The sequence below is a fragment of the Miniopterus schreibersii genome, assembly GCF_964146895.1.
Source record: "Miniopterus schreibersii genome assembly, chromosome: 4".
In the NCBI taxonomy this organism is placed as follows: domain Eukaryota; kingdom Metazoa; phylum Chordata; class Mammalia; order Chiroptera; family Miniopteridae; genus Miniopterus; species Miniopterus schreibersii.
In genome coordinates this window covers 66,365,547-66,380,403 of record NC_138105.1, presented here as the reverse complement: position 1 = coordinate 66,380,403, position 14,857 = coordinate 66,365,547, and the positions used below count along the sequence as shown (strand labels likewise).

The 14,857-nt window shown below is 52.1% G+C and overlaps 1 protein-coding gene across 1 annotated transcript; it reads right to left on the bottom strand.

The window, feature by feature from the left end:
* Positions 1–78: 78 nt before the first annotated feature.
* Positions 79–14,387, bottom strand: ANKRD24 (ankyrin repeat domain 24; the record flags this gene model as incomplete). The annotated part of the gene is made up of 20 exons (XM_081135447.1): positions 79–382; positions 491–556; positions 770–895; positions 2,511–2,678; positions 4,714–6,216; positions 6,408–6,526; positions 6,758–6,830; positions 7,722–7,820; positions 7,907–7,951; positions 8,875–8,982; positions 9,149–9,229; positions 9,858–9,886; positions 10,370–10,557; positions 10,732–10,838; positions 11,028–11,098; positions 12,234–12,291; positions 12,802–12,866; positions 13,807–13,895; positions 13,973–14,103; positions 14,208–14,387. The coding sequence occupies 20 exons, from the start codon at positions 14,385–14,387 to the stop codon at positions 305–307; spliced, it is 3,384 nt and encodes a 1,127-aa protein (XP_080991573.1). The 3' UTR covers positions 79–304.
* Between the last annotated feature and the right edge of the window lie 470 nt (positions 14,388–14,857).

The window sequence follows — 14,857 nt, the reverse complement described above, 5'->3', positions numbered from 1 at the left end:
CCCTAATCTTTACGACCTGCTCTGGGCCACTCCCTCCCCTCCTTGCAGTGGGAGCCCAGCAATCAGGCCACACGATTTCCTCTGCTCTGTGAACATTTATTCTTGTGGTGACATCTGGTGACGGGACACGAGAGAGGGAACTCACAGATTCTCTGATGGGGGGGGCATGGTCAGGGCCTGAGTGATGGGCAACAGGGACAGTCGGGAGGGGGACCAGGCTGATCTCCAAGTTCGGAGGGTCCGTGCGTGAGCCCCAACACCCGCTGTACAGGTCCTAGCTAGTGGAGGATCAGTGTTCCAGGGCTTAGTGTCCCTGAGCCTGGAGCCTTTGCATCTGTAGGATCTGGCTCAGGATCCGTTGCACGTCTTCATCCATCTGGCCCTGGGGCGGAGGGAACAGAGGGAGAGCCTGGCGCCCCTGCCACTGTACAGACGGGGAAAGAGGACCGGAGGGCGGCCAGGGGTGTAACCAAAGCCAGGGCGGACTCACCTGAATGGCGTATAGGAGGTGGCTCCTATACAAGGCCACCACTGCACTGTGCTCCCTGGCAGCTTCCTGTGGGTATGGCAGATGGACGTTCAGAAAAGCAAGACAAAATGCCCCCTTTGCATTCTGAGCCCCTATTTTGATGGCACGGACCAGTGTGACAGTGCCACTTGACAAAAAATTGCAATATTTTCCTCCCATGCCTGGCACATGTACCCCAGGTTTCTGCGTGCCCCTGAACCCTCTCCTGGGGTCTCTGAATGTGCCCCGTGCAGCTCTCACCTCCAGCTGCCCCTGGAGAGCCTTCACCTGGCCCCGGAGGGCCTCCACCTCAGGGCTGCCTGGGGCTGCTGGCTGGTCCTTCAGCGCCTCCTTAAGACTGAAGACCTCCTTGGAGAGCTCTGTGATCTGGGGTGGGGGTGGGAGGTGTCAGCAGTCACCCTGGTCACCCTGAGCCCAGGGCTCTTACAGCAGCAGTAAGAAAGGTGGGACAGGCTTGTGAGGGAAGGTCACACCTTAGAGGTTAGCAAACTCTGGCCATTGGGCTAAGAATGGTTTTCGTAGTTTTAAATGGTTGGGGGATTAAAAGTCAAAAGGAGAATGCTATTTTGTGACATATGAAAATTAGATCAAATTCACATTTCCATGTTCACACATAAAATTTTATTGGTGCATGGCCACACCCATTCGTGTTCATGTCACCTATGGCTCCTGCTGCAGTGGCAGACATGAGCCAAAACCACTGCCTATTGGGTTCTTTACAGGAAAAGTTTGTCGATGCTGTCACATCGCCTCTTGGAGTCTCTAGAAAGGGAAGGCTGATGGAACAGGGGTCAGGAAGCCCGGTGAGGCTGTGGTGGGGTTGTGTCAGACAGCCCTGGGTTTGGGTCCCTCTCTATCCCTTTCTCAAAGGAGATCTTGGGAAGATGATTTAACCCCTCTGAGCCCAGTTTTTTCATCTGTAAAGTAAGGAGAATCATGGTTCTCACCAGTTAACTGATTCTGAGCAGTGATTAGTTTAAACTGCTTGGCAAAGAGCAGGCACTCAATAAATAATAAGCTTTATTATTATTTCTATAGATAAGAGATTCTCAATCAGAGGCCATTCTGCCCCCAGGGGACACTGGGCAATGTCTGGGGGGTGCTGCCAGCATCATGTAGGTGGGGCCAGGGATGCTGCCAACGCCCCACAGTGCCCAGGAGAGCCCCCTGCCCCCAGAGAGTGACCTGTCCCTGAATATCAGTAGTGCTGAGAAAGAAGAACTCTGCTACAAATAAAGCACAATCTCTACCACAATTTTATCCTCATTTTACAAATGTCAAACTGGGGCTTAGAGAGGTCAAGTGACTCATCCAAGGTCACACAGCAACTCGTGTCTGGGTGACTCTTTGCACTAAAGCACCTGGGGCCTTGGGGATCACATCCACTATCAGGTGACATGCTGTGTAACTTTGAGCCATTCACTTTGCCTCTCAGAGCCTCAGTTTGCTCATCTGGAAGATGGAGATAAAAGTGCTTTCTGGCCCTTAGGGTTGTGAGATTAAAAGTGATGGTGTGTGAAGAACAGCTGAGTCAAAACCAGAGGTCTCTGTTATTATTATTCTCACTATTTGAGAAAGGAACTTGGGAACTTGGGTTTGAACCCTGGAGGAACCACTGCATAGCTGTGTGATCTTGAGCAAGTGGCTTCACCTCTTTGTGTCTCAGTTTCCTCAAATGGGGATAATAAAAGCAATAATCTTATTGGAACTTAATGTGAGGATTAAATGTATTAATCCATATTAAATGCACAACACAGGGCCTGGCATGCAATAAGCACTCAATAAATGTTACTGTGGTAGTAATTAGTGGTTGGAACAGTAGCCTGTGTGTCTGAGCTGTCCCCTTCCTTCTCTGCATCTCAGTGTCCTATCTGGAAAATGGACTCGTTTCCCAGAACCCTTTTAGCTGGGACATTCTTAGATTCCTCCCAACCTCTGTTGAGTGGGGGCCTCTGACTAAGTATAGCAAAAGGGGACTCACCTTCTTGTCCTTCTCTTTGGCCCTGTCCAGGGCCTCCTGGGCGCGGCTCTGGGCCTGGCGTGCCTTCTCGGCCTCAGTACGTAGCCCACGCAGCTGCTGCTCTGCCGTAGCCAGCTGGGCCTCAGCTGCATGCCTTTCACTCTTCATGAATAGCGCCTCACGCTGCACCTGTGGCCCAAGTCCATGTGTGACCCTGAGGACACTTGGACCCCAAGGATGCCTGGACCTCAGAGTTGCTCTGACCTTCTATTTTGGCCTGAGGATATTCAAGCCCATTTTGACCTTGAGGATTTTGATTCAGGGAAGTTCTCAATTCCACAGGGCACTGAACATTCTCACCATGCCAAACACCTCTGATTTGCTAGTGGCCTTAGACAAGGGACTTAACCTCTCTGTGCCTCAGATTCCTCATATGTAAAATGAAGATAATAACAGCCCCCCCCCCCACTTCATAGGGTGGTTGTGAGGATAAAATTAGCAAATATATGGAATATGCTTAAAACAGTGCTTGGCACACAGTAAGTGCTATATTTGAGTTGGTGGTATTATTATTACCACTAATGTTCTTTCCTCTGCCTGTGGTTGAAGACCTGTAGATTTCTTACAAAATGAAAGAAAACTTGAAGAATTTGGATGAGAAACAAACAGATGTCCAAAAGTTGATGACTGTATTTTCACAAAAATATCAAGATCGCAGCAATGTTAGATTTGCAAAAATTGATCCTGGAGGAAACATTGACCTTTACAGAAATAACAGCTCCAGGGAAAAATGGATAGTAATTAGATGTTCCAATTAGTATAGACTGGCACACATTAACAATTTAAATAAATCCTAAACTGATTGATAAATCAAATCAGACTTGTAAAGTTTACCCAAAAAAGAAGTGATCATGAGGAAGGTAAAATTGCGGAGACATCCATGAAGATGATCACACTTAGGTTGGACTGTGATCAAGGGTTTAACTGGTTTAAAAGAGGGTGTTCTTGAAGAAAGAATAATTCTGGATGTTATTTATTGATTGCTTGTACTGTCACTGTCCTAAGTAGCTAATATAAGTTAAGCCACTTCATTTTCACGTGAGGATTCAGAATTATTATTATCTCCACTATATGAGTGAGTAAACAGAAACTCAGAGAGGAAAATGCTTTCCTGATAAATAACGAATGTAGCTTCTTATTTACATATTTGTTAAAACAGTTCCCAGTTTTCTCTTGTTTTGTTTTGTTTTTAAGAAAAAAGATGGAGTCAAAAGGTCCATCATCAGGGACAAAATAAATATTCCATGGGTTAAAAAACCCACAAAACTCAGCATCAAAATCTACTGGGTTCAAAATGAGATAAGAAATCCGTGTCTGATGCCCTCCTCCAGAATGGGTTGAAGCATCAAAATGATCATAAGATAAAATGACAATCTCAAAAAAGCCAGCTGTAAAAAACCATAGGGTCATTTTGACCAGCAGAGAAAATGGGGCATTTGGTAAAAACATCAAGGCAAAACCCCCAATTCAGCCCTGGCCAGAGTGGCTCAGTGGTAGAGCATCAGCCCGAGCACAGAAGAGTCACAGGTTCAATTCCCAGTTGAGAGCATGTACCTGAGGCAACCAATCAATGTGATGTTTCTCTCTCACATCAATGTTTCTTTCTTTCTCTCTCTCTCCCTCAATCCCTTCTACTTTCTCTGGAAAAGCAATGGAAAAAACATCCTCAGGTGAAGATTAACAACAACAACAACAAACCACAATTCACTACTTGCAAAAAGAATGAGTAAACACTGATCCCCACCTCGCACCATACATACAATCAGAGCCAAAGCATAAACAGGATTATGAAACGAAAACAATAAAGATGCTGGCAGAAAACATACGAGAATATCTCCATGACTTTGGTACAAATTGGTTTTATAAAATAATTGCAAAAAGTACTAACCATTAGAAAAAATGATAGGGTCGAAACGGCCAAAGGATTTAAAGAAGAAAATATAAACAAAAGAAAAAAAAGAGAGAAAAAAGGAAGAAGAAAAGGCAAGTTGAAACATCCAGGAGGTCAGAATGGCAGCAGGGTCAAAGGTCGACCTAGAAACACTGGCAGGATCTTGTCTGTAGGATTAAAATCTATGGGACTGAAACACCCCTTGGCTGTAGGATCAAAACAGATGCCCAAGTGGCTGCTGGGTGTGATTGGTAGGGGCCTGGCCATGCTCACCTGGAAGACTTCGGCGCTGGTCTTCTCGTGGCGGCGTCCTAGCTCCTCCAGCTGCCCCTCCAGCCGGGCCACGTCCGCCCGAAGCGCGCCCACTATGCGCTCGTGCTCCAAGCGGGCTACACTGCCCACGCGCTCCCGCTCCAGCTCTGCCCGCAGCCGGGCAGCCTCCTTGCCTGTGGCCACCACCTCCTGCTCCAGGCTGGCCGCCCGGCCCCGCAGCTCGAGGGCCTCCTCCTGCAGCCGGTGATGCTCAGAGGCTGGCACTGCTGACTGGCGGAGCACCTCCGAGGCCTCGCGCAGCTCCGCCAGGCCCCGCCGAGCCTCCTCACAGGCCGCGGCCAGCTCAGCAGCCCGGGTCTCTGCTGCTTCTCGAGCTTGACTCAGCTCAGCGGCCGCTGCCCGCTGTTGTTCCTCAGTGGCCGTGGAGGTGGCCAGCTGCTCCCGTAGCACCTCCAGCTCCCGGATTTGCTCCAGCCGCACCTCCTCCCGCTGGGCCAGCTCTGCCCGCAGGCCCCGAGCCTCCTCCTCGGCCAGCAGCCTGCCTGCTCGGGCCTCATCCAGGCAGGCCAAGGTGGCCTCCAGCTCCCGGAGGCGAGAGTCCCGTTCTCGGAGGTCCTCCCGGGCCTGCTCCAGGGCAGCTCGCAGCTGGACCATGTCACCACCGCCTCCACCACCAACCCCACTGCCCTCGGCCTCAGCCTCTGTAGCCTCGCCCTTGCCACGGGCTGCCTCCAGCTCTGTGGCTGCCTCCCTCTCCCGCTGCCAGAGTGCCTCCTCCAAGCCACGAATCCTAGTCTCCAGTTCAGCTTGCAGCTTTTCCGAGGCCTCAGCAGCACCAGGGTGTAGGACAGAGCCATTGGGGACTCTAGGGGTGGTGGCCTCCACTCCCCTGGCCTCCATGTCTGTGGTCTCTGCATCTGTGAGCCTTCCTTCCACAGCACCCACTCCATTGGCCTTCATTTCTGGTGCCTCTACTTTCATGTTTGTGGCCTCTGTTCCCGTGGCCTGTGTTTCCAGGTTCCCTCCTTCTTCTAGAGATTTCGTTTTTGTGACCTCAGCCTCTGTAACCTTTGTTTCTAAGGCCTCGGCTCCCGCACCCTCTGTTTCCATGGCCAGAGTGTCCATGGGTTTTGTTTCCATGACCTCGGTTCCTGTGGATGCTGCTTCCAAAGTCCTGGCTTCCGCAGTTTCAATGTCTGCAGTCTCCTCGTCTGTGGTCTCAACTCCATTAACTTTGGTTTCTGGAGCCACGATGCCATCAAGCTCCATTTCTGTTGGCCCATTTTGGGTGGTCTTGGCTCCTGTGTCCTTGCGCTCCCCGGGGGTTACCTTCTGTTCTCTGGGGGTCCCCTGTGCTTCCTGCTGCTCCAGGGCCCGCACAGCCTCGGCGTGCTGCCTGCGCAGCTGGTCAAACTCAGCCCGGAGAGAGTCATAGAGAGCCAAAGGGATGACCTCTGCTGAGCCATTTGCCTCCATTTCATCCTTCTCAAAGCTCTCTAGGATCTGGAGGTGGAGGTGGAGGTGGGGGTGGGGGTGGGGAGGGAGCTGGCAGGAGCTGAAGTGGCCATGGGGGCACAGGGCAGCCTTGCCACCTTCCCTGACCATGGACTTGGCCACATGCCCACTCCAACCCCCTGGGGGAGCAATCCCTCAGCTCTGTCCCCAGCCCACTCTACCAGGCCTTGTTTCCCCACCTGGACCTTTTCCATCAGCTCCTGGTTCTGTCTGGTGAGGGTGGCCACCTGCTCCTGCAGCGAGGCCAAGAGCTCCTGGGCTGACGGGCTTAGCTGCTTGGAGGGCAGCATCTCGGCCCCTGGCAGCGGCACAGAGTCAGACCCTGGGGTTCCAAACCACAGGGATGGAAGCTGGGGTCTAGGGCGGTGCTTTGGGGCCCCCAGGGCATGTGAAATAAATAACAAGTGAGGGCCAACCTTCCTTTCAGCTTCAAACTCTCTCCATGCCTGTGGGTAAAAGCTCCCTCTCCTGGGACCCCAGGGACCAGGTGTGTGGGGGTGCATGGGGGGAAGACAAGGTAAGGGCTCACCTGGAAAGTCAGGCAGCTCACCCTCCTCATCCTTCAGGGTGGCCACGTCATAGCTGGTGTTCTCCCGCTCATTCTGAAAGGGGGCCCAAAGTCTGGTTTGGGGTCCTGCCCCCCCACCTCAACAACCCCCAGGAATCTAGAATGGACAGAGGTGTTCATGGGTCTGTTTGACTCCCCACAATCATCAAACTGGCTGTGGCCCACAAGTTTTAATTGAGTGCCTACTGTGTGCCTAGGACTATGCTGGACTCCCAGGAAGATTAGTAAATGGCCCAATCACTGCCCGAGTGTGTGTCCATAACCCCAATGACTGGGGTTGTACATGCAGCTGGACACAAGGGACTGAGAGAGAGATGGTGGGTGCATCCTTGCAAGGGTGCATCTATATGGTTTGAGGCTGCAGTGTGCAGTGAGCACATGTATGCGTGTGTGTGTGCCCCATGCGCCATGGTTCTTGCCTTTCCTGTGTGAGTTCCTGTGACAGTGTGTGATTCTGTACTTGTGTTTCAGTCTGTTGTGTGTTTGTGGTTGCATTTTGAATGTGTATATGAATATGTTTGTGTAATTATGTATTTTGAGAAATATGTGTGTGTATATGTGTTTGTGGGTGTGCCATCTGTGTGTGTGATTGGATGAGAAGTTTATTGTATGCACATTTTGTGATACGTGTGTGATTGTGCTTCCATGGATCTGTTTGTTGTCTGTTTGCCTGTTATATGTGTAAGACCACACGCATATGAGTGTGGCTGTTCATCTGTATGTGTGTGCGTGTGTGTGATTGTATGTTTTGGAAACTGTCCATTATGTGTGTGTTATCTGTCTGTGGTTGTGTTTGTATGTTTGTCTGTTGTGTGTGTGTTTGCATGTGTGTGAGACTGTATGTGCATTAGTGTGGTTATCATGTAACTGATTTGAGAGAGGCTCCGCCCCTGGAAGCCCCACCCTCACTCTCCACCCAGCCCACCTCCAGCAGGGACAGCCGGCTCTGCAAACTTTCCACCTCCCGTCCCAGACTCTCCTTCTCCTCCTGCTTCTCTGCCAGCAGCTGCTGTAGCTCTTGCACCTGGAGGAGGGTGGTGGAGGCTCAGCCGGGCTCCAGGAAGAAACACTGGGCAGCTGGGAGGCTGGCTTTCCCGACCTTCCACCTACCTGTCTCTCCAGGCTATGAAGGGAGCTGGCCTCTGCCTCTGGCAGCTTATGAAAGAAGTGGGGAGAGAACTTAGATCTGGGCTGGGGGCCTCGCTGGCCCACCTCCTTAGTAGCCCTCCATCTCAACCACAGACACCCGCTGTGCAACTATTTGCACGCCCAGCACTGCTCAGCCCACTCACTCATTACTTAGTACTTGCTGAGTACCTACTTTGTGCCAGACCCTGCTTTTGACCACTCACTCATTCACTATTTGTCCATCCTATAAATATTTATCAAGCATCTCCTGTGAGCCAGGTACCATTAACTATGCTTTCCCTCGTGGGCTTATAATCGAATGAGTAGACATGAATAAAATATATAGCATGTCCAATAGCCATAAGTGCTTTACATAAAAATAAAGGGAACTGGGCCCTGGCCGGTGTGGCTCAATTGGTTGGGTGTTTTCCCATGCACCAAAAGGTTACCAGTTCAATTCCAGGTCTGGGCACATGCCAGAGTTTCAGGCTTGTTTCCCGGTAGGGGGAGTGCAGGAGGCAGCCGATTGATGTTTCTCTCTCTCTCCCTCTCCCTCTCCCTTCCTCTCTAAAAATAAATAAAAAACATTTTTTTTAATAAAGGGGACTGGGAAGTGAATAGAAGAGCATTACAATTTTAAATAAGGTGGGCAGGGAAAGTATATTTGACAAGGAATCTTTGAGCAAAGACCTGAAAGAGATAAGGGAGGGAGCCATGGAGAGATCTGAGAGAAGAGTGTTCCAGGCAAAGAGCACAGCACATGCAAAGGCCCTGGGGCAGAATTGTGCCTGATGTGTTGGAGGAACAGCGAGGAGGCTCATGAGGCTAGAGCAGAGTGAGTGATTGGAAGAGAGGGAGGAGGTGAGGGTGGGGAGGTAGGAGCAGTCTTCCCTCCAGAATTGCACCTCACCCCAGACAAAGCCCCAGCCTGTGTTCCTGCTGCTCCTCACCTCCTGCTTCCTCCGTTCCTGGTGCTGCTCCAGGCCCCGAATCTTCTGAAGCAGACGGCCCTTCTCCTGTCTCAGCCGTACAATCTCCTCATAGGCATCACGATCATCCTGTCCCCCAACCCCAGGACCCACCACTTTTACATGAGGCTCAAGGGCTGGTTTCATGCTGTGGTGTGCAGTGAGTACTCATCCCATATGTGAGCAGGATCTTCCTCCCCCATTCCTACTCCTGCAGACCCCCCCCATTCTTACCCATGGCCAGGGTATCTCTCACCGGCATAGGGATGCTGGTAGGGGGCTGAGGTGCCTTCCGCTTCTTGGGAGCCCCTCGCTTCTCATGGCTGGACACAGAGTTCTGGTGGGAGGGAGCGAAGAAACACATGGGAGACGTGCCAGCCTCCCACCCAGAGAAGTGAACCCACATAGCCCACTCTGTCACCAGCTCAAACTCTGCCCTCGCTTCCTGTGTGATCCTAAGCAAGTCCCTGCCTCTGTCTGGTCCTCACTTATCCCAGCATAAAAGGGGATGAGACCATGTTCCCAGAGAGTTCCAGATCTTTTGCTTTACTTTCTGCTCCTCTCTGTGACTTAGGACTTTCCCCAGCTAGACCAGACAGTCTCCAAGTGACCTTTCCCTGTGGAACTGAGGTGCTGTAAGCTGGGAGAGGGAAAGAGGCAGACCTGCCTCCTCCCCTGACTACATCAGTCCTCACCAGTCTCAGTCCCCCTCACCACCTCACCCCAGTTCCATGATGTGACCTCATCCCCACAATGTTCTCACCCAGTTCTGAGTTATGCTGTGGGTGATGCTGCCACTTGGTGGCAATGTACCCTGAAGGTAGCATTCTTCTCAAACAGGTCCTTTCGAGTCATAACCCTGTGGCAGGGGTCCATCTCTTCCTTCTCTTCCCACAGAGTTTAGGGCCAGGGGAAGGCAGTGTGTGCACAGGGGGGGGACTCGCTCACTGCGTAGAGATCCGTACCTGAGATGATGCCTCGCCTGACTCATCCTCTAGGGGGGCAGGGGAGAAAGAAAAACAGGGTCAGGCACTGTGTTCTAGGGAATCCTCCCCCCCCAGGAAGGGCATTAGTGAACCCAGGGGACCTATGGGGGATCTCCTGATTGCCCAAGAATCAGAACTTTTACATTGGGAATCAACCACATTGGCAGAATACTGATAGGAGAGGCCTTGAAACTCAAAAAAGAGAGGACAGTGACATCTCTAGGATGGGGCAAATGAGATGTCAATTCTTAGAAAAGATAAAGACCCAAGAATAAGAACGACCCAGGAAAGCAGAGTGGACCACTAGACTGTTCTAAAAGTGCTGGTGCTCCTTGAAACTGTCCCAATTAGGATCAGGGAAGCCAAGAAACCTCCTCTAATGCAGCATATAGGGATACCTTGAAACTATCCACAGTAGGAAGAGAAAGGGGTAGCAAGAAACTGCCTAGAAAGAGGGTGCCTGGAATTGCTTAGAGGCAGGGCTTGCATACCGCTGGGTGGTGAGGGGCGCTGGGCCGCCTCCTGCAGGAGGTGCAGGATAAGTTTGTCCCCTGCCAGGGTGCCATAGTGAGCAGCGTCTTGGCCCAGCGCGTCAGTGATGCCTGGCTGGGCCCCTCCCTGCAGCAGCACCTCCACTGTTTCAGGGCTGGCCCCCTCACAGGCCAGCATGAGGGCGGTCCTAACAGGAGAGGGGGCTACTGAGAGGGTAGGACATCCTTAAACCCCCACGCCTCCCTCAACACCACCCTGGGTTGAGGGAGGAGGCCAACTAGATCCCCCCAACTAGGTATGTTAAGAAGCTTCAGAATGTTACACAGCACACAATGGGATGGCTAGGAGGAGAGATGCTCACCTGCCCTGCAGGTCCTGGTCATTCACAGCAGCCCCCTGCTGCAGGAGGAGGCGGCACAGGTCTGTATGACACATCTGGGCTGCTATGATGAGGGGCGTTGTACCCAACTGGTGGGAGTTGGGGGAGGAATGAAACATCAGAGACTGACCCTGGGAGGTGGGAAAGTCCCTATATAACTGCCCCTGAGCTGCACTTGAAGCTTTTCCACACTTTTCAAAGGGTGCCTGGGATGCTACCACTTGGTGGCAGCGTATGTCAAGTACAGTATCTTTCCCCCAAAGATCCCAGAGGCTCACCCGGTCGCGAGGATTCAGATGTGCCTTGAAGGAGCAGAGCATTTCTGAGCAAGAGATGCAGCCACCAGCCGCTGGAAACAGAGAAAAGGATGGCATGGAGGTAGGGTAAAGCTTAGACATATCCTGGGAGCCTTTTGTCTGGGTGTGATTCTTATATTTCATGAGAAATTCCCACTTCCCCTGAAAGATCAATAACAAAAGTCTGAATCCTGTTTTACAGTTGAGGAGACTGAGGCCCAACCAGGTCCACGGTCACCCAGTGAGGTTGGAAGCAGAGGCACGATTTGGACCCTGGTCTGTTAACTCCCAGTCCCAAGCTCGTTCCACATTCCTTTGTGGTTCTCTCTTAAGGTAGAACTATGGGATGCTTTTCATATATTTCCCCTCTTTGATTCACCTAGCATTTATTGTGTACCTACTATGTACCAAACCCTCAGAGTGTTACTGTTTACCAGAGGGATCACACCTCAGCTGAGGTTGGGCAGGCTTCTCAAGGTTTGATCTGAGTTCTGAGTTTCAAAGGTGAAAGGGGGAAGGTAGAGGTTACTGCATGGGCAGGGGTCCTGAAGTGGAAGCTGGGTAAGGTCGACGCGGGAAGTGGTATGGATGGATGAACTTCCACACTGTGACCAAAGGCACTGACACACCACTAAGTGGCAGCATACTCCATCTGTGGAGAATTTTAAACCAGTGAATAAAACTCTAAAGCAGACCCAAATTTATTCTGTGTTCCCAAGAGGAGAGACATTTTTGGACTCATCAGTGAAAGTCATTCCAGAATCTCATGGGCATGGTGGGCAGACAAAGGGCTGGGTTCTGGCTCAAGTGGGTAGGATCTGATAAGTATAAATGCTGCTCAGACCCTTGGCCTTCCTGGACTCCCTAGGAGTTCTTCCAAGGAAATTACCCTCTGGTCATACCCCTATCATCCTCCCCCAGGCCTAGCATACAGTAGGCTGTACTTTGGGGTCAGATGGCCTAGGTCCTCCCTACTTTTTTGTGGGTGAGCCTCATTCACCTTGTCTATTCAATGGGATCATTACCTGTGGCTCAAAGAGTCGCTGAGGCACAGTGCCTGACACACAGTAGGTGCTCAGTAAGGAAAAAGGAGAAGGAAGGCAGGTCCCCAAGGCATTGGGTAGAATAACACCCAAGCCTAGCACCCTCTGGGCCATGGTGGGCAGGGCAAGGCTGGGCTGCACCCACCTGCATGATGCAAGGCCGTCCACCCACTGCTGTCCACAATATCCACCACGCAGGATGCCTGCGGAGGGGGTCAGGTCAGTTCAGGAGCCTCCTTGTTGCTGGTTTCTCTAGGAACTGCCCCTCCTTGGCTCTGCTATATTTCAGGCTCCTTGCCTCACCCCTTCCTCCCCTCCCACTTACCTGCTCTGTGGAGCCCGTCTCCTCATGAACCTCTGAGTGACTCTTAGCTTTTATAAAAGTTGGTGAGAAAAAAGCTCAGAAGCAGCTGAGGGTTCGGGGGGTAGATGGGAGCTCTAAGAGTACCTGTGTCCAAGAAAGTACCTAGGGTTTGGGAGAAACTGGGGCCCAGGAAATATCTGATATTGGGAGTACATCTTATTTGTGGGAAGTATCTGGACACTCAGGGAGTATCTAGTTATCCAAGGAGTAGCTCAGGAGTAAAAGGGGCAAGGAATATCTAGGATTCAGGGAACACATGGGGGTTCAGGGAACTGCTGTAACCCAGGAACAGTCAGGGCAGAGGGGTATCTGGGGTTCAGGGTGTATCTGAGACAAGAGAGAAAATGACCTGTAGCAGTTGCTTCAAGCACTGTGGGTGCCCATACTTGGCGGCCAGGTGGAGGGCATTGTAACCTGAAAGGGAGAAAGGATTTACTAGGGCTCCGGGTACTCAAGGAGCTCTGGCTGCTCCCTAACCTGTGTCAGCTTTTTGTGATGATTCAGGTTCCCTGTGTCTAGCACATCCCCAAACCTAAGTATTTCTCAAAACCATGCTACTCCCTGTGGTCAGAGACTCTCCAAGTCCCAGCTAGTCTATGTCCCAGACAATCTCATCTCAGTTACACTCCACACCCACCCACTCCCTAAGCCCTACTGCCCCAGCTACTTCCCATATCCCCAGCCACGCTAAATGCCCAGCTACACAGAAGCACCAGCGATGCCCCTCAGAATCCACAGTTTTCTGCATGTTCCAGCTAATCCATGCACCCTTGCTGTCCCGTATGCCAGCCATGTCCCCGTCGTTGATACTCTACAGACCCACTGTGTGATATGCCACACATCCTGGCACGATGCCTGAAGCTTCACACATGGCTATGCCCTATGTCTAGTTACTCCCTGAGCCCCAATTTCTCCTTTTGGCCATGCAATATATCTACCTCAGTTATTCCCTCAGGTACCTAGTTAAGTCAGAAACCCAGAGTCTCCTTCTGTTCCAGCTATTCCCGGAGCTCCAGCTCCCTCTAAATCCCGGCTACTCTACATAGTCAGACGCCTCCTCCAAATTTATTATTCTCAAGCTCACACACTCCTCTGTTCCAACTACTCCCTCTGACTCAACCACTCCCTGAGTCCCAGCTACTCCTCAAGTTGACTCACCTTGCTTGGTGACAGCCATGGTCCCTGTCCTTGGGCACCGCAGTCTGACATGCCCCTGTGACACCCTGAGGGCACTAAAAGGAACCCCCCCCCTTTTTCAGCAAGACACTGAGGACATGAAGCAGGGCCTGGCTGGACCCTCAGGCTGGGCACCTGGTCTGAGTCCCCCCCTCCCCTGGGGCCTGGTCGGCAGTACCTGCCCCGTCTGTGCTCATGACGTTGGCGCCGTGTGCCAGCATCACCTCCAGACAGCTGGCTGCACCCCTCATAGCTGCCAGGTGGAATCTGGAGGTCAGAGGTGAGGGGTAAGCAGCAGGGTGGCCACCCCTCAGCCATCATACCCCCCAGGCATGGACACTCACGCGGACTTGCCCTCGGGGTCCAGCTTCGTGGGCACCAGGCCCTTGCGGATGATGAGGGAGGCCACCCGGGCGGCATCGTTGCCCTCCACAGCCTGCAGCAGCCGCTCATCGCTTCTGCCCCAGTCCTGGCTCTGTGGGGCACACCCAGGGGACCATGGGGCTGGGCAGCCACTGCCCCTCCCCACTCCCTCAGGCAGGGGCTCTGGTCTCTCACCGCCCACCCCTGGGCACTTGCCTGGCGCCTGACTCTGGCTGCCGGCTTCGGGATGGGGCAGGGACCACAGGGTGGGCAGGAGCCAAGGTCGGTGGGGCTGAGGCGCAGCTGCAGGGGGAGGTGGTCTTGGGTGGGGGCCTGAGACAGTGTCCTCCAAGCCTGTGCCTCCCAGCATCTGTTCTCATTGCCCCAAATGTCCATCCAACGCCCAGTGCCAGCATCCTCCCACTAAACCAGCCCAGATAAGCCCCCAGCATCTTTCCTAAAATTGTCCCCATGCTTAGGCCCCCAGCCTGTCCCTTAGCGAACAGCCTCCTTTCCAACATCACCCCATCAAAATGACCCATGCATCTTACCCTCAGAAGTCTTCCCATAGGAACCCCTGAAAGTATTCCTTTGAGCATCCCTCATAACCATCCTCTGCCATCTATCCTTCTACCACCACCCCCTGAATGCCACAATTGTCATCCAAATGTCCTCCAAGATCTATCCCTTAAACCATAGCCTGAAATGCTTTCCAAAATGTCTTCCCAAAGTTCTTGATGGGTTTTCCAAAATCGTCCCCCTAAATGACCCCATTGTCTGTCCCAAAAATGTCCTCCCTGCAAATCTCTCAAATGTCCTCTGAAACTGTTCTCCAAATGTCAGTATCTTTCTCCAAAACACTGTTC